This window comes from Taeniopygia guttata, chromosome Z (genome assembly GCF_048771995.1).
Source record: "Taeniopygia guttata chromosome Z, bTaeGut7.mat, whole genome shotgun sequence".
NCBI lineage: Eukaryota > Metazoa > Chordata > Aves > Passeriformes > Estrildidae > Taeniopygia > Taeniopygia guttata.
Window position 1 is genome coordinate 39,725,303 of NC_133063.1, and position 22,435 is coordinate 39,747,737.

Sequence of the window (22,435 nt, forward strand, 5' to 3'; positions counted from 1 at the left end):
CAATCTAAATATACCCACTTTAAAACTGTTGCCCTTTGTCCTGTCACTACAGGCTGTGGTGAAATGTCTCTCTCCCTTATGTTCTGAAAGGCCACTCTAAGGTCTCCCTAGAGCCTATTCCTCTCGTCTGAACAATCCCAACTCTCTCCGCCTGTCCTCTTTGGAGAGGTGTTTCATCCCTCTGATCATCTTTGTGGTACTCTGCTGGACTTGCTCCAACACATCTTTCTTACAGAGGACCCCAAAGCTGGATGCAATATTCCAGGTCTCATGAGAGCAGAGGGGCAAAATCACCTCCCTCAATCTGTTTTTGATGCAGCCCAGGATGCAGCTGGACTTCTGAGCTGCGAGTGCACACTGCCGGCCCATGTTCAATTTTTCATCCACTAGCACACCAAACTTCATCTCCACAAGGCTGACCTCCACCACTTTTGCCTCAACTGAAATGCAGCACCTTCTGCTTGGTCTCGTTGAACTTGGGCCCCACTCCTGAGCCTGTCAAGGTCCCTCTGGATGGCATTCCTTCCCTCACTTACCACTCAGCTTGCTGCTTTTGCCTTCCACAAACTCAATCCTAATATCTTACTTAAGTGATAAAAATACTACACAGTACTGGCCCCAGACTTCTGAGGGAAACCATATGCTCCTGGTTTCCACTTGGACACTGAGCTATTTGACTGACTCTTTGGATGCAGCCATTCTTATCCAGTGTTCTCACCAAGTCTTCTTGCATATGAAGAATTTGTAACAGAAATGTGTAACAGAACCCACTACCCATGGACCTCCTCTGTGCCACTCTCCTGTTGGCACTAAGTACCCAGAATATAAGCTAAAAAATTTAGCGTAACAATTACCATTATATATCACTACCAAATGCAAAAACAGAAACCCAGGGGGATTGAAAATGGACACCTAGAAAAACATTTCTCAGAGAACACTCAGATATTAATTTCCTTGCTCTGATCCATTTCACCAAAAGTGCCTATGGAAGAAAGATAAAAATGGAAACCATTCTTAAGGCCAGATATATGATTTGGCTTAGTGGAAGGTAATGAAAGGTATGTTCAAGCTCTGGCTCCTGCAATCCAAGTTCTTAAAAAAACACCAGGAAATACAGAAAATTGGTTAAGCTGTTTTCCCCAGTACTCCAGCACCTCTATTGGCTTTGCTGGGAAGAATACATCCAGATCTTTCACAGTAGGAGACTGGGTGTCTAACAGAAAAAGACTGGGAAGCTAAAATGCTTGTGTACCTGCTTTCTTCCGTTTTCCTTTGGATTAATTTTTTTTTTAACAGTACTATGAGGATCCTTACCGTTCATGTTTCTGATCTTTTCCTTGCATTCTGATCCACCTCTGCCTCAGCAATCCCTGCTGTTCAGGGACTTAGAACTCAAAGTTCTGAGCAACACAGTACTTTCTAGAAAGTGTCTTTCTGAAAGTGTTGTTAGGTATCATCACCAACCTGTTTCATGAATGGCAAAAACCATTGTGAGACATAACAACTAGAAGTAAATAAACTACCACCGCCCTTGATTTCCACACATCTTGGAGAAGCATACATTTCATTCATTTTATTTACTAGACAAGAAATAGCAGGTTATTTTATTAAAATAGAACTGTATTAAAAAATTGAAATGCATACATTCAAACCACTAGAGCACATTCATCATTTAATACAGGAACTAAAATTGGAGCTGTTCAATAAAGCGGAAAATGGGTATGTTTGGGACACTGTCAGCTAAGCAATTTTTCTGTACAGTTCTGGAAGTCATGTAAGTACATCCTCAGGCATGAATTTGGTTTAGGTATTACTTTAGTCCCCAACACTAACTCATAACAGAACTGCTGATGTGACAGAACCACCAGGTCTTCTAGCACACAAAACAAATACACTGCTTTAAAAAATCACTGGAATAAAAAATATGGATAATGTATAAAAATAGTATAATTTTAATTTGAAATTGTTTGTTCAGTTTTTCTGTTATGTTTCTGAAGTGAACTGTAACCATGTGCCTTGTTGAAGAAAAAGATGGGAGGTAGAAACAGCAACACAAATAGCCTGTGAATCTGCTTTCTTAGACCTTATTTTATGAAACTGCAACAACAATATTACTTAGACTTTCCTTTCTACCATCAGTTAAAAGGTACCACTGAATAAAGCATAGTGATTTTTTTTTCTTTGTCGGATACAGTTTGTCAGTAGGGCTATTTATAGTTGAAAACATACTCAAAATCTAATTTTTACCATCTTATCAAACCTACAAAGATTTTAACAGCAGCCTTACACATGATCATCAGTCAATTCTTTTTGCTTAGTCAGTTTAGTCCATTCTTTTAAGCTTGTAACAACTGTTGAAGATATTATGACCTCTGAAAGTTTGAAAGTGATCCACTCTTCCTTGAAAGCACTGAAACTTCAAGGTTCATCCAGGTTGTTACTGCTTTGGCAGGATGACCGAACATTGCACCGTTGTCTGAAATACAAAGTCACAGGAAATAAATGCTTCTTTTGCTAATGCAGAGAGAATTACTTTTCATTGTAAAGGTAGATTATGTAGCTTCCATTTGGTACTAACATGTGAAAATCCTTCCACATGCATAGTATATCCAATATTTTCCAACACTGCAGAAGTCGATATAATTACAAGGAGGGCATACACACACAACGAGTTTTCATTACAACTTTGCAAAGCTATGTGATAGGCTTATTGGTATGGAGAAGAACAACCATATTGCAAGAACATTAATTGACGAACTTTGGACTTACAGATGGCAAATAAAAAATTGTGCAGCATGTTTTCTGTAACCTCTACATGACTTTCCATAAATTCTGAAGTACAGCTATCAAGAACAGCAACCAGCCAAATGGCACTGACTGTGAGTGAATGAAATACTCAAGTTATGTAGGGACAGGCAACTTTGACATTAGCCACATTCAAGGGCAGGGTCTGAGAAACATTTTAATCTCAGTTTTTGTGAGAAGTCCTTGGCCTGCAAGTACCCCTGCATGTAGACCAATGGAATTACAATTGAAGTGAAGCCTTGATGAACTTTCTTCCTCCACTTTACTCACCTGAGCCAATATACATTCACAGTCATATGACCAGTATCACTGATGAGATATTTTTTGAGGAAGAAAATTACTCAAAGATATTTACAAGATTAGAGTTCTATATACAGAACTTAATAATGTATGTTTCAGTTTGAGATAGACTAGAAAAAATACTAAGCTTGATGCCCTTCAACTTGTTACCTCTCAAATCACAAAAATGCCCAAGTGACTCCGTGATTAAGAGTATTGAAATACATCTACAGTTACCTTACCCAATCTAAACTACCCTAGAGTATTCACTTACCACAACTCGCAAAATACAGCATTATTTCTTGTATCAGAGATCTGACAAATTTCTCACAAGCTAGTACAGAAGTTCAAGAAAAAGGCAGGTAGTACCAGCAGGTTTCCCCACAGAACCAAGAAATTTACCTAAGAAGCACTCCTAAAAGCTCTGACACCTTACCACAAGCTGATCTTCTTACAGCCAAACTGCAAAAAAAAAAAATCAGTTCTAACAGGACATTCCTTTTACCATATAGTACAGATTCTCTCCTGATACTCATGGGACTGAACCTTATTGTAATAAAGGTACAGAGCTCAATTCCTAGTTATGAGGAGCTAAAATTCTTTTCAACAGGACAGTTTTTTCCTAACTCATACTTTTCTTAGCAAAGATTAAAAAGAAATCTACCTTATCAGTTACTATATGAAATTATCTGCTGCCACCAATTCATTTACTTATGGGCAATAAGCCCATGTTTTACATGGTAAGTTTTTGTTATCAATGCATTGGCTGCAGTTCTTGCTGCCTTTGACATCTCTTCCAATTGTCAATTATAGATAAGCTCCTATTGTCCTGAAAGCATCCCTAACATACCTGCACTATTTGGGTTCTCTCTTTGCAACTTGCTTCTGCTTCCAACCATTGAATGCTATATTTTTGCACTAGAACTGTTTCCTGTTCAGTCAAGGTCTTTCTGTGGATTGGTACTATGCTTGGAGAATGTTGCCCATAAAGACCTGCCAACTTTCTGGAGCTCCTTAACTCTCTGAGCTATCTCCTATGAGATTATACATACTAATTCACTGATTGAAAACAAGTATGCTCACCTGAACTCCAGCAACTGTACTTTTAATTGCCTTACTTGCTCTTCATAGAATGCTGGATGCCACAATTTCATGAGCAAAAACTGTCAATACTTATCACCTCACTAAATAACTCTTCTCAGTAAACAGCATACCCAGCTGTATATTACACATAATTGACCAGCCTATGCAGAAATTTCCTTGACACCCATCAGAAATCACTTGGACCACTGTGATCAAAAGCATCATCTGTGTTTCCTGACACATGACATAAATACCATGTGGTCACACCCTGTTCTGAAAGAGTGAGGGCTTTAACTTGACACTGGAAGATTATCTCTTTACAGCAAGAAAGCCACAAAATACTGGCCTAAAGACATATTAGCCAGTTAAAAAAATAGAAACTTTCAAAGTACACTTACACTCACTGACATATCAAAGATTAAATGATACCGTAAAGAGAAGCAATGGCAAGCAGCCTATCATTTATAAAAAAAAACCCCAGCCCTTGGACATTTTGTTTCAACACTTAAGTCCTTCCTTGAGATTACTGTGGGATTCAGAGCTGACACCACTGGCATGTGTGTTGATCTGGGATTAATACTTTCACACAAGGAGACAGAGAAATACAGGTGGGCAGAGACTGACAGCATGTTTTCTCCTACCAGGTGAAGTTCCTCCATCAAAGCAGACAGATTACAGGTCTTGGAGAAGAAAAGCTGTGTCTATATAGAGCTTTACTGTTTCACAAGCTTCCCCAACACTAAACCAGACATTTGCCCATTTGATATGCACAGCTATGGCTTGGATATATGCTGTCACTGATAGTAGTGTACCAGCTGCAGTCTTACTTAGTTTGCTTCTTGTCTGTGTTCCTTAACATATTTCCACATCGTATGCAAGATGTGCTGCCTTCAAGTTCTAGGAAAAGAGCTCCAAAACAGTTCAAAAACTCCATCATCTGGCTTTCAAAACTCACACTATAAAATATACTGAAGTGCACTACAAGACAATAGTTTTTAAAAAACTCTTTATGGTTCAATTACGTAGCGGTACAGAGGCATGTACATGTGTCTTTATCTTTGCTGCCCTGCAAAATTGCCTCTCTACTTTGTTAACACCAATCCTTCATCTGCTTTATCACCACTGAATTCCCCAAACAGGAACATTTGTAGTCTTTCCTGATATTCCTATGTAAAATTAAAGGAAGCCTCCAAAGCCTCTGGAGCTTCAGAATTTCTCACTATTCCAGAGTTCCTGTTCTTTCAAATCATTAACACTTGTGGCTCCTACTTTTTTGATATAAAATTTCAATCCCCACTGCCTGTTTCCAGCTCTTCCAGTGCCTTCAGATCAACTCTCTTTCTCAGTACACTATCACTCAAACCTATCTGAAAAGAACATAAACACCTAAGAATTGTAAGTGAAACTATTTCATTATTCATCATTGATATGAGGCAGTAGATATTTTAAGAGAAAAAGAGTTAAGAAGCAAGATTAGGATGGAGTGACTCCTCCTCTGGTGCATAACATTTTCTTTTCTGCAAACACTGGACGACTAAGCTGGAAGAAGTACTTGACAATGGACTGAAAGAACAGCTGGTGTTGATTAAGGGGGAATATTGCAAATGTAGTACCAGCTCTGTTTCACTCCCAATGAAGATTCAAGACAATCATGAAAAGGAACACACTGCTCACTGAAGTATGCCTGCCAGAAACCAAGGCACATTCATCAGTACTCAAGAAGTGTAATATACTTGGGAACCACTTCCTTTCATGCCAGTATGAAAAAAAAGTGCCTGAGGAGTATCTAACACATTTTGTATTATTTGTTCAAACTCTGAGTTTGCTGTAAAGCTCGGCATCTGTATTAAAAAGTGCAGTCCCATTCTCTGAAAATGTTTTCTATGGATTAGAGGGAAGAAGCAACAATGATTTTGGTGCTTCCCTTATCCATGCAATGATACAACTTCCTAACAAATGCAAATGCAAAAGGGAAAGAGTCATTTACCTCTTTCATATGTACAGAGAGAACATGAAAATAACTGTTTCAGATAACCAGGTGAAAAAGATTCACAAAGATAATTCAGGCTGTCCTAAAGAAAAGTACGTTTTTCAGTAAAGTATTAGCAAAAGACTAATTTAAAGAATTTGGGTTAGAATTCTACAAACCTGACTGGCCATTTATGCTTAAGAAGTGGCTGAGGGTGCATTTTACTGAATATGTCTTCCCTTCATGACATTGACTAACCTAGAGATGAGAATCACTGATACAACGTATTGGTTTTGTGTGGCCTGGTTTTGGTAGTGGTGGGGGGATTACAGAGGTACCTTCTATGAGAAGATGCTGGAAGCTTCTTCCATGCCCAGCACAGCCAATCCCTGGTGGCTTCAAAGATGGATGTGCTGCTGGCCAACGCTGGGCTAATTACAAATGGTAGCAATGCCTCTGTGATAAAACACTAAAGAAAAATTAAAAACTAAAAGGGTTGGGTAGTTGTAACTGAAGAGAAGAGTGGAGTGAGAACATGTGCAGACACCAAGAAAACTCTGTGAGAACTCCGCAGACACCAAGGTCAGTGAAAGAAGGAGGGACAGGTGGTGTTTCAGGCCGCCAGAAGCTGGGATTGCCCTGCAGGCCGTGGTGCAGCCCATTGTGAAGCACTTGTGACCGTGCAGCCCATTAGAAACTCTGGTAACACCTCTACGATAACATATTTAAGAAAGACAAAACGATGGGAACTCTCTTTTCTTCCTCTGCTTGGAGAGGTGGCAATGGGGGCCATCGGTCCCCTTCTCGGCGGGTCCACCAGACCATGCCGGGAGGGGCCATCCTGGAGGGGAGAGCAGCCCTGCAGCCAGAACTGGGAGCAGTCCTGCAGTTGCGACCCAGAGTGGCTGGGGCCAGGAATGGCCATGTTCCTGCTGCCATCTTGGCATGGCCAGCAATGGACTTTGCCTGCCTGGCCACTTCTAGCCTGCCGCACCACAAACAGAAGGGGAGAAGCAGCGGCAGCAGCTTCTCCTTTTTGGCACCCAACACAAAGCGAGGCACTAAGTGGAGCCGGCACTATGGTGGCCAGCATGGCCTGCATGGAGCTGGTGGGGACCACATGATCAGCAGTGAAAGGCATGACAAGCAATTCCCTGATACAGAGCCCAGACAAAATCAATCTTTCAGCACAACTCTTTTAAGAACTTTTCAATTGATAGAAATTGAGAACAAACAAACCTGTCAACACCAATTCTTTCCTGAGTCAGAGGAAAGGGAAAGGTGAAGACACGTGAGGAGAACAACACAGCGACACTAAGGTCAGCGAAAAGGAGGGAGGGGGAGGAGGAGCTGCTCCAAATATCAGAGCTGAGATTCTTCTGCAAGCCATGGTGAGGACTATAATACAACAAACTGTTTCCCTGTAATTCATGAAGTGCATGGGGGATGCATGATTCACCCGCAGCCCATGAGAAGAAAGTGCTCGCGCTGGCACACGTGGATGCTAAAAAGCTGTGATCTGGTGACAGACTTGAGCAGAGAGAGAGAGAGAGAGAGAGAGAGAGAGAGAGAGAGAGAGAGAACCCTTGCTTCCAGAGGTAGAAGAAGAGGAGCCTTGCTTCTAAACTAGAACAGCTCATCCTTAGAAGACTATACTCCATGAACTAAAATGGCCCATGAAAAACAGTTGTGGGAAAACTGTTTGCCCTTGGGAGAGACTCAGGCTGCAGCAGAGTGGGTGGGACTGCTACTTGTGAAAATTAGAACCATGTTGGAGAAGTTCACAGAGAATTGTCTCCTGTGAGAAAGACCATATGGCATTTCAAAAGAGACTCCCCTCCCTAAGCAAACAGAAGTTTTTCAGAGGCGACAAACTCTAAAACTAAAACCCTCATGCTTTGTCTCTCTTTGCTGTCGGTGGGAAGGAAGGGCTGGGGTAGGGGAGGAGAGGTGTTCTCAAGGTTTTAGTTCTCCTTATCCTCTTTTAATTCTGTTAATAAAGTTTTTCTTTATACCTTTTAAAGTTTTGGGCCTGTTTTGCCCTTACAGTGTTTTGTCCTAATCTTTATCTCACCCCATGAGCCTTTTAATTTCTTATTCCTTCCCCCTCCTCTGCTCAGCTATAGCAGAGAAGAACGAATGAATGATTTTTCATGGGAGCACTAGCATTTGGCCAGTGTCAAAATTGTGACATTTTTGGTGGAGGCAAACATAAGAACTTTGAGATAAGGATATTGAATGGGAGAAATAAAAGGCAAAACAAGTATTAAATCACAAAATTGTGTAGAATGATAGTGGGAAATTTGTATTGTAATTGTAGTGAAAATCTAGGGGTGTTTTTTTTGTGTAATTTGTCTTTTTTGTTCTGTGTAGTGACTGTACCTTAGATTAAGTGTAGAGAATTTTCTCTTCTGTTTAGTTTAGTAGTTTTTTGTTGTTCTAACTAAGGATTATATGTTGAGTGTAATTTCGATAGTAATTCTTAAATATTCATAGAAGCCAGGAGTGGAATTACCATGCTCTGATTTTGTTAATAATAAATTCAATTAATATCTCTAAGCTGAGCCTGTTTAGCTCGTGACAGTATTCGATGAATGATCACTCCTGGTCCTTACGTCAACCCAGTTAAAAAAAGTTTGTTAAGAAGCTGGATAGCTGTTTTAACATTGTTTTTACCCTTTTTCTTACATCCACAAAAGAATCTCAAGTATGCCTGTGATATACAGATAATAAAAAACACAAGTAAACCTTGTCTAAGAAAAATTCTGCTTAATAACTCCCTTGCCAATGTATTTTGAAATGTTTTCTTTTCCCTATTTTTTTAATCTTGGACTTAAAACCTATGGAGAACACAATTCTAATAATTTTAAATTCGTTATTACACATATCTTTTAAGACTCTTCCTGTTCTACATATTAAGGTAAGCATAACGTTTTTGGTTAGGTTCAGTCTCTTCTATTTGATTCTTCTTTGTGTTAAGATCCAAAATCAAGGTTTCATTTGGATACTCACATATGTATTTGTATCTTACTTTGTATCTAATTTATTTGTATCTTATGAACATCTTATGACTGATGTCTCACTTCATCAACAATATACAGCTATCTGGTTTTTTTAACCTTTTCCAAAACTTCTTGTAAAACTGAAGCTACAGTTGCAAGCTAAACTTGGTAACAAAACTTGCAAGAATCATGTAGAATCTGTCTGCCCTTCTTGAATGAGTTTGGTTTCTCAAACCATTTACTCTGAAACATTTTGATTTATGCAAAAATATCCTGTAAAATACACCAGTGTTGTGTGTACACACACATACCCTGTCCCTGGTATTCATCAGCCTCATTCGCATACTTACTTTCAGAGTGTGCAGGATGCTGGTCCATTCCATGGAGCCTATCTGAGGTATGGCAGTAAGGAGTATGCTTGTAGCCTTATTTGCATTCCCTTTCAGTGTCTTTAAAACTTTATCCACTGAAACCTAGAAATACAATACAACTGAGTGGTGTCTCTCAATTTTGATGTCACACATTTTAAACACCCAAATAAATTTAACTCGGAAGCGTAAAAGTGGAGCCTTAGAATATCAGTCTTTTTGGATAGTACAAATGTTTTTAACTCTGTGTGTGTATGGTTTATAGTTGTGTACCGCAAACAAATAAGAGAACTAAAGCATATACATTGTTTTGTACAGAGCTGCAAAAGGAAAATCACCAGACCAATCAAGTCACAAAGAAGACAGAATTCATGAGCTTCCTATCCACAGATGCCCTGATTCAGACAACAGGAAACAAAAAGTTTGCTAGTAGTGAGGCAGGTTCATGAAAACGAATGTAATAGCAACAACTGAATCTATTTTTACTTTCACAATAATTCATCAAGAATAACTCAGGGATTCTAATGTAATTAAGAATAGATTTGGTACAGTATGTCATCTCTGATCAAAACCTACACATTCTCATCCAAATCCCTCAGGGCAACAACAGAGGAAAAAAGTTTCACTCACAGCTTCTTCATGTTCCTTCCAGCAGTCATAATCTGTTGCCATGGCAATACTAGCATAACTCATTCCAGCTTCCTTTGCAAGAATCACTTCAGGCACTGTAGTCATGTTGATAACATCAGCTCCCCAACTGCGAAACATACAGCTTTCTGCTCGAGAGCTGAAACGTGGGCCTTCAATTGTGATCATTGTCCCCTTGGAGTGACACTGGAGCCCCAGCTTCTTGGCAGTCTCAATAAGAACCTGCAAAACATGCCAATGTCGAAGAAAGGAAATAATTCCCTTTGTGCACTGCCTTTGCATCCCATCAAAAACTTGCACACAAAAGGAGTTAGCTTTATACAGAGTAGTCATATTTCATATGACTACAGCTGTCCAAAATCAAAGATGAGTTTTGTTTTCCTCACCCAACAAGAAAAATAAGCAGTCCTACCAACAGGGAGGAACTTGAACTCGTCTGATTTTGTTAGTATCAATTGGATTACTGCTTTCAATGCAGACAAAGAAAATTAGGAAACAGAATTTTTTGCACATTTAGACTGTGCCTACATTGCAGGCAGAATTGCAGGTAAAAGCATTCCACTGAGCACTGCATTATCACATGTAGAGCTAAGTCAGTGAAAACAGTAGTAAGAAATTTGTATTTTGAAAGTAAAACTTTACAAGCACATACTTCAAAGAGTACCCTGTGCAGAAATTATAACCACATTTTCACATGTCAGTAGCTGAACTGTATACTGGACATATAGCATATAGTCTGTTGGGGGTTAGGTTTATTTTCTTTTGCTGCTTTTTACTTACAGAATTTTCCCCGTTTGCTAGGAAACTTTAATGACTGAGTACTTAAGGAAAAACAGGGTACTGAAGGAAACCAAAAGAACTGGCCAGGCTCAAGGGAGTGGGACAGGTAAAGGAGGGCTGGGGAGCTGCTAACTTTCTTGCTCTGCGACTTCAGAGGAAGACGGTCTGAACCGCTGCTTCGGGAAGGAAATTTGCTTCTGCCGCTGGAGCCCAGTTCTGTCCTGCTTCTTCTGCTGTGGGCTCGGTGCTCCCAAGTGCTGCTCGGCACCAGGACCGGTCGCCCCAGGCTGGTGAGGCGCAGCCGCTCCTCCATCCCCGCCCGCCCGGGCCCGACCGCCATCGCCGCGCGCTGCCCGAGCCCGCCCACAGCGCCCCCGCGGCCGCGGGGAGTCCCCGCGCCTGCCCCGCCCGCCGGGAGCAGCGCCCCTGCCGGCCGCGCCCGGAACTGCAGCACAGGGGAGCGCGCAGGGCCGAGGCGGCCGCGGCCGGGTGCGGGTCCGGGTGCGGGTCCGGGTGCGGGTCCGGGTGCGGGTGCGGGTCCGGGTGCGGTCCGGGTCCGGGTCCGGGTCCGGGTGCGGGTCCGGGTGCGGGTGCGGGTCCGGGTCCGGGTCCGGGTGCGGATCCGGGTCCGGGTCCGGGTGCGGGTCCGGGTCCAGGTGCGGGTGCGGGTGCGGGTCCGGGTGCGGGTCCGGGTCCGGGTGCGGGTGCGGGTGCGGGTCCGGGTGCGGGTCCGGATCCGGGTTCGGGTCCGGGTGCGGGTCCGGGTCCGGGCCCCGACTGGCGTTAACGCAATGCTGGTGTTTGTTTGCTTTGTCACACACACTAGGAATGAACTGCTATTCCTAGTCTCATGTCCTTTTGCCTGAGGGCCCCTTAACTTCAAACTTATAATAATTCAGAGGGAAGGGCTTTACATTCTCCATTCCAAGGGAGGCTCCTGTCTTCCTTAGGAAACGCCTGTCTTTCAAACCAAGACAACTTCCCATCAGTTTTTTAGTTCCAATGAGAACCTCATACATGGTAGAATAATCCTGACTTTCTCTCTTGGTAATCAGCCTGGATAATACCAGTTGATAACTTGGAATAAGAGGATACCAGCCTAGATAAATGGGACTAGGATACCCATCACTGTCTTGAGTAGGAAATGAATGGAACTACAATGACACCTATTTAAAATGGCCATCAGCAAAAAAAAAAAAAAAAAAAAAAAAAAAAAAAAAGTTAGAAAAGAAAGCAAAAGCAGTTTCAAAAACTGTGGTAGGCCAGGAGGGACCTTCATAGCACAGCAGCGCGAAAAACCTAGTCTGACACCACTAGAAACAACTTCTTAGCATCATGACTTACATTCTGTGGAGCAGTTTCCCCGCAAAACACTGCGAGACGCCTACAGTCAAGACAAATAGATGCAACAAACAGCCACAGCTCAAGTGCGGGGTGCCTTCTCCCTGGCTTGCAGCTCAGTGGATCGTGTGTAGCAGTGGATTTTGTGGAGCAGCACAAAAACATAAAGCTGGAGTACACAGATCTGCCACTGCAGATGTAAGTAAATGGGTAAGTCTGCATTGTACCTGAGTTGTGGCAACACTGGACACACCTACAGGTTGGAAGAAGTGATTGAGTGCAGCCCTGCTGAGAAGGACTTTGGTGTGATGGTTGATGCAAAACTCAACACGAACCAGCCATGAGCACTCCAAGACCAGAAAGGCAATGGGATTCTGAGTTACATCCAGAGCAGTGTGGAGAGCAGGGTGAGGGAAGGGATTCTGCCCCTCTGCTCTGATCTGGTGAGACCCTACTGAAATACTGCATCCAGCTCTGGAGTCTTTACTGTAAGAAAGGCATGGAGCTGTTGGAATAAGTCCAGAGAAGGGCCACAAAATTGGTAAGAGCAGTGGAGCACCTCCCTTATGAAGACAGGCTGAGAAAGTTGGGGCTGTTCAGCCTGGAGAAGGCTGTGGGGAAGCCTCATAGCAACCTTCCAGTATCTGAAGGGTTCTACAGGTAAGGTGGAGAGGGACTCCTTGTCAGGAACTGTAGTGATAAGACAAGGAGTAACAACCTCAAATTGAAAGAGAGGAAATTTAGGTTAGATATTAGGAAGAAAATCTTTAACTTGAGAGTGGTGAAACACTGGAACAGGCTGCCCATGTGGATGCCGCAACACTGGGAGAGTTCAAGGCATGGTTGGATAAGGCCTTGAGCAACTTATTCTAGTGGAAGGTACACCTGCACACGGCAGTGGCAGTTGGGGCTAGATAATTTTCAAGGTCCTTTATAACCCCTTAATATTCTGTGAATCGTTCTGTGCTGTAAATTGATCCAGTATTAATCATACCTAATACTCTTGTTTATTGATGCTACTAATTCTGAATATATGTTTAGAGGAATGCCAGTTAATTACACTGTTAATAAATCAACAGACCAACTGACATGACATAACCAAAAGTGAAAGTGAGCAGTATCTTTCTGAAACTCTTTAGGCAGTTCCAACTTTACTGCCTATAAGATGTTGTATTGAGCCTCAGTTTCCAAAAGCAGCAATGCAGCAATACCGAAGATACCCTATATTATTCAAAACTTCTGAGAGAAAAAGATAAACTCAGTTTAGATTCTCATTTAACTTACAGTGCATCAACCAACTAAACCAGATAATTTTAATGTATTTGCACATATGCAATAGAATATGAAGGTTTCAGATATTTTGTTGCAAAATTCTTTAAATGTGCTACATTCACAATTTTGGTATTATTATTATTATTATTATTATTATTATTATTATTGCACTTATCTATGAAATTCATTTGAACTGGGATAAACTGGGCTGAACAATTTTCAGACATAGTTTCAGAAAAAAAATTAAATCACTTTTATCTGGTATTTTCAAATGAAGTGAAAATACTCCTTTTCAGTCTCACAAAGAGCTCAAAACCCACATGTTCTTTAAAACATCTCTCAGGCTGATTAGAATGCACAGGCTAATGAGATAATGATCACATGTGAGACTGGGAAGTACCTAAATGTTTCTTCTCTGTTTGAAAAGGCATATTTCTCTGCTGGCTTTTCAAAAAAATGTAAAACCCAAATAACATCTCTCCCTAGTTAACAACTGAAAGAAAACTGTTTCCTGCAGTCCCAGGAAATGTCTTATGTATGAGTACTTACTTTTGAAAAAAAATGACAGTGTGAAGTACTGCCAATCATCAAAGTAATAACTGCCAATCATCAAAGTAATAACCCTTTTCAATCAAGTTTTAAATAAACTCTGCATCTGCTGTGACATGACATCATTCTTGGAGTAGAAAGTAATGAAATACCAACTAATCTTTGGTAAGAGCATGCAGCTAGGCTCTTTTTGCAAGAAAAATGCAAAGTATTTTGCACAATTTACTGCTAATTGAAAAAAGGGCAAAAGCATGCACACATATAATATGCAGTGGTTTGTTTCTTCATGAGAATTAAAATATCTTTAGGTCATTGTAAAACACCTTGATTCCCAGTGCAAGTATCTCTAAATGGCAGTGTGACCAATTAACAAAAATAGCATATAATAACACTGAAGCTAATTGGCGACAAAAGCAGGATAGCTCAGTAGTCCAAATGTTTGTACATGCTCTGGTTATTTGTGCCACCTGCTTCACAATTCAACTTTGTCTTGATTGTAGAGAGCAGGTGTCTTAGACGAACATGACTGTTTCTGTAAATACTCCTGTTCCTCTGAAGTATGTACCTCCTTGCAGCTATTGATCAGAGCATTCCACAAAACATGCAGTTTAATTTTCAACTTCCCTTTTCCTCAACTCTAGGAATACACTAGGGTGACATATTTAATCAGAGACACTCCTCCCAGGAGCTTATAAAGGTACTGAAAAACAGAGAAGTGTTTCATATTCTGTAATCTGAGAAGCCTGAAAATCTTGAAGTGACGCAACTGAGAACAACAACTAAGAATAAATGGCAAATACAATTTGCCTTGTTTCAATGCTTAACATCCTAAGCCTTGACTCTCCACCACCACTCACCTCTACAATACACAAAAGCACAAATGGAATACTGCAATTCATGTGGAATGTGAAAGCACTACTTGTTTAAATATTTGAGTATGTACAATGCCTCTACTATAGGTGCAGCTTTATTCAGAAAAAAATTGAACTAATTTATAATCCTGTCTGCTTTGTTCACTTCATTGCTTTCTTAGCTGGTTACCTGATTAAAACAAAGATCATTTGTCCTGTTATTAAGACTCTGGGAAAATATGTTGCCAACTGACTTAGGAAGACAGACACAATTTCTTTTACTTCCCATGCCTTCTAAATGTTATATTTGTCCTTAATATCATGATGTATCTGAGAAACAGGATAAAGAGGTGCATATTGCCTCTACATTCTAAGAATGCACAATTAGACTAATACATCACAAATAAGTGCCATAAAAACAACTTTTCTTAAGACTATTACAGAATTCACTAACCTCTCTGGTTTTGGTGCAGAAAGGCTCAGCCATTGGAATATGACATACTCCTGAGAGAGTGGAATGCTGCCCATCATATAAAGTACAATGTCTTTTAGTTGTCCTAGAGAAGCAGAAAACTTGCTTAGTAAGAACAGAAAGCAAAAGCAACAAATTGATACAAATAAAAACAGACAGCATTCCTGGGAGCGGAAGTAAAAAAAACAGGATTATATTAGTGACCACCTGTAATCCTGTTCTGCCTCTGTACAAACCTTTGAGAATTGAGCTGGAGACTATAAAACTGTTACTTCACTAGTCCATTGTCAATTCATTATGAAAATCTTTTGTTAACCAAAATAGTGAAACGCTGATTTGTTCCTAAATGACACAAACAGCCCTACTGTGATGCAATTCTACTGCAAAACAACCAGCTAATTCAAAAGTCAGGCATGTAATCTCTGGAAAAACATATAAGTAAGCTTTAAGAAAGGGAATGAATAAAATCTCAACTACCACAAGACTAGTCAAAACAGCACTTGTTTGTATCACTGCATTCCTATATCCCAAAGGATAGGAATTTACAGAAACAGTTTCCAGCATGAAGGAAGTGTGAATTCAACTAGAAAACCTTGGAACAGGGTGTTCTGAGAGCTTCATTTTCTCAGAAAGATCACACACACATGCAGTGCCAGCTTCCAAGTAAAATAATCCTTTTCCTCTCTTCTTTCAATGGATGGAAATGCTCAAAGCATGTTGAAATCGCCATTCAGCATACCATTTTGGAACACATGGAACTGCTACCCACTATCACTTCACCCTTAAAAGCACTGCCTCAAGCTAATCCACCCAATTGGATGGTGTAAACCATCTGGAATAATATTCTCAGACACTCAATTCTTCCCTGCAGTGTGTCACATATTGTGCTTTACAGGAGAAAATAAAGACAGTAGCCAAATTCAATCCCCAGTTGAAATACAAAGTATCTGCTGGTAATATTTTTATAACAGTTCCCCAGTAAAGTCACTAGGAAATATTTAAAAGAAGGTCTTAAATACAATCTATATGTTAGAGTAGGTTTGAACACAAAAATGCATCAAAAAAGCATCAATAGTATGCATTAAGAATGAGAAATACTGCCCATCACCAATTCTTAAGAATGAGATTATAAAACAGGAAAGGATGGACAAATTAAAAACTTCTGGAAAATAGGATACAGCTGTTAAAATCAGCTGAAACACTGAAATTAATTCTTCCTTTATGTGATACTGAAAAGCTGCAAATAGAATATATCCAATTTTTCACACTTTTCTATTTTGTCTGCTAATTAATCATTTAGAGTTGGAGGAAATGGTAAAAGCCATAATCCATTTTCTGCATTATGGTATTCAGATGCTGTTAGCCAGGCACTTTCAATCAGAAAAGCCCAAGGAAAGATCTCATACACATAAATATTAATATCTGACTTCCAGACACTGTGTTCTTTGAAGAGAATGGCTACATCATTACATGGCCTCATGAAGAAATCCCACTATGTTTAGCATCATTCATACAAACTGCATGGGATTAAATAATAACGCTATAAACGCTTTGAGCAATAGACCACATGTGTTTGCCCTGAGATAATTTTTATTCTCCATCTGTTGTAGTTTAATCTCACCTGGAAATTAAAGCCCCTTAAGCCCCTGTACTACAGCAACAGTTACAATTTTAATCTGACAATAAGGTGGCTTTTGCTCCTTCTTTTTGGTTTTATTACAGTATCACAAGATTTTCTGGCAATTCTGACTGTGATTCGAGGAAGCAAAATACAACTCAAATGAACAAACCAGTCATTTCCATTTGTGACAAACAGCCCTCTACCACTTCTATCATCACCTTCTTCCAGTGGTGTTGAATTATCAAACTACTGGTAATTAAAAAACAAAATGTAAATTCAGACTGGCATATGCATATAAAAAGCAAGCTTAGTAAGCTCTGCATCTTCAGGGACACTGAAAGAAAATTCTATCAAAAAAATTTACAAAGTTTGACAATATTGGAGTAATTGTAGTTGGTTTTGAGACACAGAGAACTGAAACAATAAAACTGGCAGGTGTTAGAGGAAGCTAATTTCTGCATCTCCCCAGCTAAACTGAGTCATTCAAGTAAGTACTTACTATCTTGCTCTTCTCTTCCTACCAAATAAAACAGAAAGTACTCTAAAGCCCTCAATTACTCTGACATAGTCAACTGACTAACAGTACTGCAATTTACCAACAGGAGTTAAAGGCAGAAAAAAAATCCTAGATTTTTCAAGTACCTTTTCAAAGAAGAGAACAACTTTTGCAGCCTATACTAGCAAGTGGTTATTTTTGGATTTGGAAGCAAGGAGAACACAATATATGTATTTTTATATTTCTTTAATAAAATATGTTTTTTATTGTTTAAATAAACAAAATACTAAGCATAAAGAAATCAGAGAATATATATGGAATCAAACACTAGGTATGGTAATGACCTGCAGAATTAGGCTCTCAGAAGTTTGGAAATCTTACACAGTTCTAATTACACCTATGCAATGTTTCACACTGTAAGTCAAACCTATGCTAGGCATAAGTCCTACACAACTCCTTATATTGCAATCCTGTCATTAATTTAATGGTGTGCATGCCCAAGGAGAGCAAATTACAGTAGTTGCCTACAGTTTTCTGCTCAGTTCTAGCTCTTCTCCAATTCCTATTCACTATTTCTTCTTTTTGCTTCACACTTGTAAGGAGAATTGAGAATAGGAATTCTCCCTATTGAGAATATATATGGAGAGAGCCCAGATATTAAAAGGTACCTGGACACCAGAAGGCACTGATTTTAATGGTGGCCTGAGTAAAGCTTTGCCACCTAGATCACAACTTCTTTCCTACGTACTGCCTGGCATGAGTTAATCACTATATAGAAGCCAGAATACCTTTGAAGAAAAATAACTGACTGTTTTTGCAAATTTAACCAGTACGATCTTTCCAAGACTATTAACACTGTTTGCATGACCCTGATCTTCCTTTAGAAGGTATTTCAGAACAATTCCAACTTTTCAGACTTTGGTGGACAACTAAAATATTCTGTCCCATGAAAATATCTTCCCATCAGTAGCACTGTTGGCATAGTGACTTATATAATGCAATCACTCTTAGACTGCTGTGAAGGGCTAAATGTAGACCCTGTCTCTGAAGGCATGTCAGTCTAACACTCCCTGGCATAGAACATAATGAGAAAAAGATTTGACACTGAAATTCAGCTGTCAAAAGAGACAGACTGTTACAATGTATCAGTTTTCTGAATTAAACTGCACTTTGGGGATGATTTAAAAATTCTTATTACATGTAATTTTCCACACTGAAACATTTGCACATGCTTTTCTGAGAAGCTTTTTGGTTTCCTGATGCCATTAAACAAGCATCTTCATAGTATGCTGCTGGGCTCTCTCTAGAATGCCCATGTCCAAATTGCATTGTAGAGCCCAGAACTGGATACAGCACTCCAGGTGTGGTTCACCAACGGCAAACAGAGGCTCCTGTCACCTACCCAGGAGTCTGTCAGGTGATAATGCAGTCAAAATAACTGGCGCTTGACTCACAATCATCCAAACCATGTCCCCAAGTCTGTTTAATATCTCTCCTACATAAATCAGTATCACTACTAAAAAAAAAAGAGTATTATCAGCAATATAGCTCACATTCACCCATAAATCATCTCTAGTATAACAGGAAGCATTTTATATGGGGCTCGCCCCTGCAGGGTACTTAGTTATTTAGATACACTGTACCTAAAACCTACTCTCACAAGAAAAAAAGCATTTCACTTACACATGCAAAAAAAAAAAAAAGTTAATAAGTCAAAATTTGAATAGCACAGCAGTGTGGGGAACAAATCTAAGTTTACATGTTCAGGCGGCAGTGAAACACTACCAGCAGCACCACAAATGCCCAAAGAAGCTGCATAAGCCACTTTAAATACTTCAGACTATGTGGAATACTGAAATAAGACTTCAAGATGGAATACTCCTCCACGTATTAAAAGTAAATTTACCTTTAAAATGTGCAGCCAGATCTTTGAATTATTGGTGTTGCTGGTGATCTTTAAATGTAACTTTAGAAAAGTTCAAGCAAAGCTGGGGGCAAAATAGTCAGATGATCAAGGAAGATAAGACCAGCTGGTGTAGAGAGTTTGGAAACAAATTTACCTCCTTATGATTCTTAACAAATAAGATATGTAAGCATCTATTCTTGTTTTAGAACAACCTCCTCTCTTTTGCTACATTTATCTCTCTTCTGCAGGACCTCATTATTATGACATGTATTTACCTAGCTGACTTCTACTATGCTTTCTTGTACCATGCCATCTAATTTCAGATTCTTCATAAAGTTTGGAGTGGCCTGTGCTTTTATTCATGTTTCTCTCCCACATCTGAGAATGGATGATTTCTTTTGCTTCTGAACAGTCTTCCTGTGGAGCTACACTTTGGCTATTTTATGGCCATTTTTCAAAGCCTAGTACTTCTGTGTCCATTAGAATGGAACTTCTTATAATCCCATTCCCATTTCCTATCATATTTTCTTGTATGAATCTTACTTTTTGACAGAAGACTGAGGCTATCATCTTATTTTATAAAAACTTAATTTAACATGAACATGTTATTATATGGTTTAACTGGGTTTCTCCTCTTTTTCCTCCCTCTTACTTACCTGTCAATGAACTGGTCAATTATGACAAGATCACCAGGTTGTATTTCCTCTCGTAATGAACCACAGGCAGTAGTCACTAATACATGGGAACAATTTTCTTCTTTTAATGCCCAGATATTGGCACGGTAATTGACGTTTGATGGCATAATTGTATGATGCCTTCCATGCCTGCAAAGATACATGAAGCAAGACAGTAAAATAAATCAGACTGAAATTGCATTCCTTCTCCCAGGTAAGGAGAATTTCGGGAAACATATTTTTCCTAACAAAATTGGAAGTAGAACTGACCATTTCAGCTACTTCTGGTATATTTTGTTTACCTAAATATATTGAGCTTCTCCTGGCATTCAATTTAAGAAGCAGTGGTATAATTTTCTTTTCAAATGCAAAATTTTAAGTTCAAGACTGTAATGAAAATAATCTTAAAAATACAATCAAATATACATCAGAAGGCTCAAGATTCAAATAAGCATTTTTCTCTGAATCTTCTAAGTCAGCTCCATAGATTCTGAAACCCCTTTTCCAAACATTACAGGAAAGATTTATATACACCTCCACAAATTTTCTGCCCAGAAGCATTGCTTGTATTCTCCTACACAGAGCAGCACATCACAGACGTTGTGTTCTAATCTGTCATCTTTCCAAAGAAAACAGTAGAATCATCACACTTTTCTCTTTGATCTTTAAGTGATCTGACAGCGTTCATAAATTGAAAGTATGACTTCACACTGCTGCAGTATTCCTTTTCACCAAGACAGGAAATACTTGGTCTTATAAGCATGAGCTTTTGTGCTATCTCTGTCTTTGCTCAGAAGCACATCACTTACATGATTAAACACATTAGAAAATTATTTTCAACCATGTAAGAGAAAAGAAGGAACTTAATTTCTCAACTGATTTTTTTTCAGAGGTCAAAAAGCCCTAAGAATTTGATCATACAGGAACTGCACACAACATGACCAAGCACTGTCAGACAGGACTCCCATGTTGTCATTAGCATTTCTGATAATGCTAGTGGCACACAGATCTACTGCTTTATTGCAGTTGCTGTCATAATCCTCTTATAGAATATACATGCCTCTTCTTTTCCAATCTGATTCAAAAGCTGAAACACAAAGAAAAATTTGCAGGTACCTTAGCTCTAAAAGTAAACTTGCGAGGTTTCTATATGAATAGTCATAAATGCCAGGGAGAAGATAAACCACAGCCAAGTTGTTCAGACATCTGTAGTCCAAAGAAACAGTAGTTTGAAACAGTACAGCTATGAGAACTTGACTTAGTAGTTCATTTTAGAAAATGAGAAAAATGTTATCCATTTTAGAAATGAGAAAAATGTGTAATAAAATACATGAGCAAAGTCCATGAAAGATAAGAAAAGTAAAACCACAGACAAAAGTGTAGTTGCAGAGATGGTTAGCAGTTAGCAGCTTCAATGGAAAAACAATGGAATAAAAAGAATCAGGGCCTGGAGTGCACCACTGGGTCCTAAGTGCCCTGACCAGTCTCAGCCTGAGCCTCCACAGAAACTCCTGATGCCTGTGAGTCTGGATGCTCCTGCCTCCAAGATCAGGACCCAGTCTTCACCCCTGGCCTGAGCTATATCCCAGTGTGCCAGTCCACAGCCCGGTCTCCCCCACAGCCTTCAGACCTATGCTGTAGCTTGTCTCCAGAGCGAGATGGGCTTTAGACACATGCTACATCTTCATATCTCACCTCCTAAGGTTCCTGCCTGGATTCCCTGGATGGATCCTGTGCTTGACTAATTACCTTGACTTGGCCTGCTGAGAGGCCCTGTCATCAGCACCTGCTCTGTCCATTCTGCCCAGGTGCCACAAATTGTGTTAATAGTCTTACATTTAATCCAGTAGCATGTTGGTCCTAGACATCCATGGTTACACCAGTGTGAAATTTCCACACATTCATCTGCAGATCCTACTTCCAGAGTCTCTTCAAGTATAGTAAAAATGTCTGAATAAAAATTACATAGGGAGGGAGAACTGTAGGGAATGCAGCCCCCTAAACAATAATTGTAACAACAAGAGGACTCAATAATCTAAGGGAATGATTTGGAGGAGTTTACAGAGGTAACAGAGACATAGTTCATTAATTAGTAAGGTCATCAGCATCACCTACCCACCATCACAGCAGGTGGCCTTGCAGCCTGCCATTCTCACTAGGGCAATACCTCCCACTAGACTTTTTTACCTAACCTAGACAGCATTTTCAATACTCTCAGTCCTTGCAGCATCAAACTTGCTTTTGAAAAAACCCAAACGTGTGCTGGACTTTGCTAGCAACCACAGAGAGCAAGATGATGTCAGAGCAGAAATTCAGTTC

At 39.8% G+C, this 22,435-nt stretch overlaps 1 protein-coding gene across 2 annotated transcripts in view; it reads right to left on the reverse strand.

Moving 5' to 3' along the window:
* Positions 1-1,558: 1,558 nt before the first annotated feature.
* Positions 1,559-22,435, reverse strand: part of MTAP (methylthioadenosine phosphorylase) — a 35,411-nt gene continuing 14,534 nt past the window's right edge. Inside the window, exons 4-9 of one of the 2 annotated variants that reach the window (XM_072921797.1) lie at positions 21,233-21,322; positions 20,099-20,266; positions 15,402-15,504; positions 10,137-10,376; positions 9,489-9,611; positions 1,559-2,476 (exon numbers count right to left, since the gene is read on the reverse strand). In XM_072921797.1, the coding sequence (XP_072777898.1) occupies positions 2,438-2,476; positions 9,489-9,611; positions 10,137-10,376; positions 15,402-15,504; positions 20,099-20,266; positions 21,233-21,322 (763 nt within the window). In that variant the 3' untranslated portion in view covers positions 1,559-2,437. The remainder of the gene's footprint in view (positions 2,477-9,488; positions 9,612-10,136; positions 10,377-15,401; positions 15,505-20,098; positions 20,267-21,232; positions 21,323-22,435) is intronic. The other variant, XM_030257737.4, reaches the window with a different exon arrangement.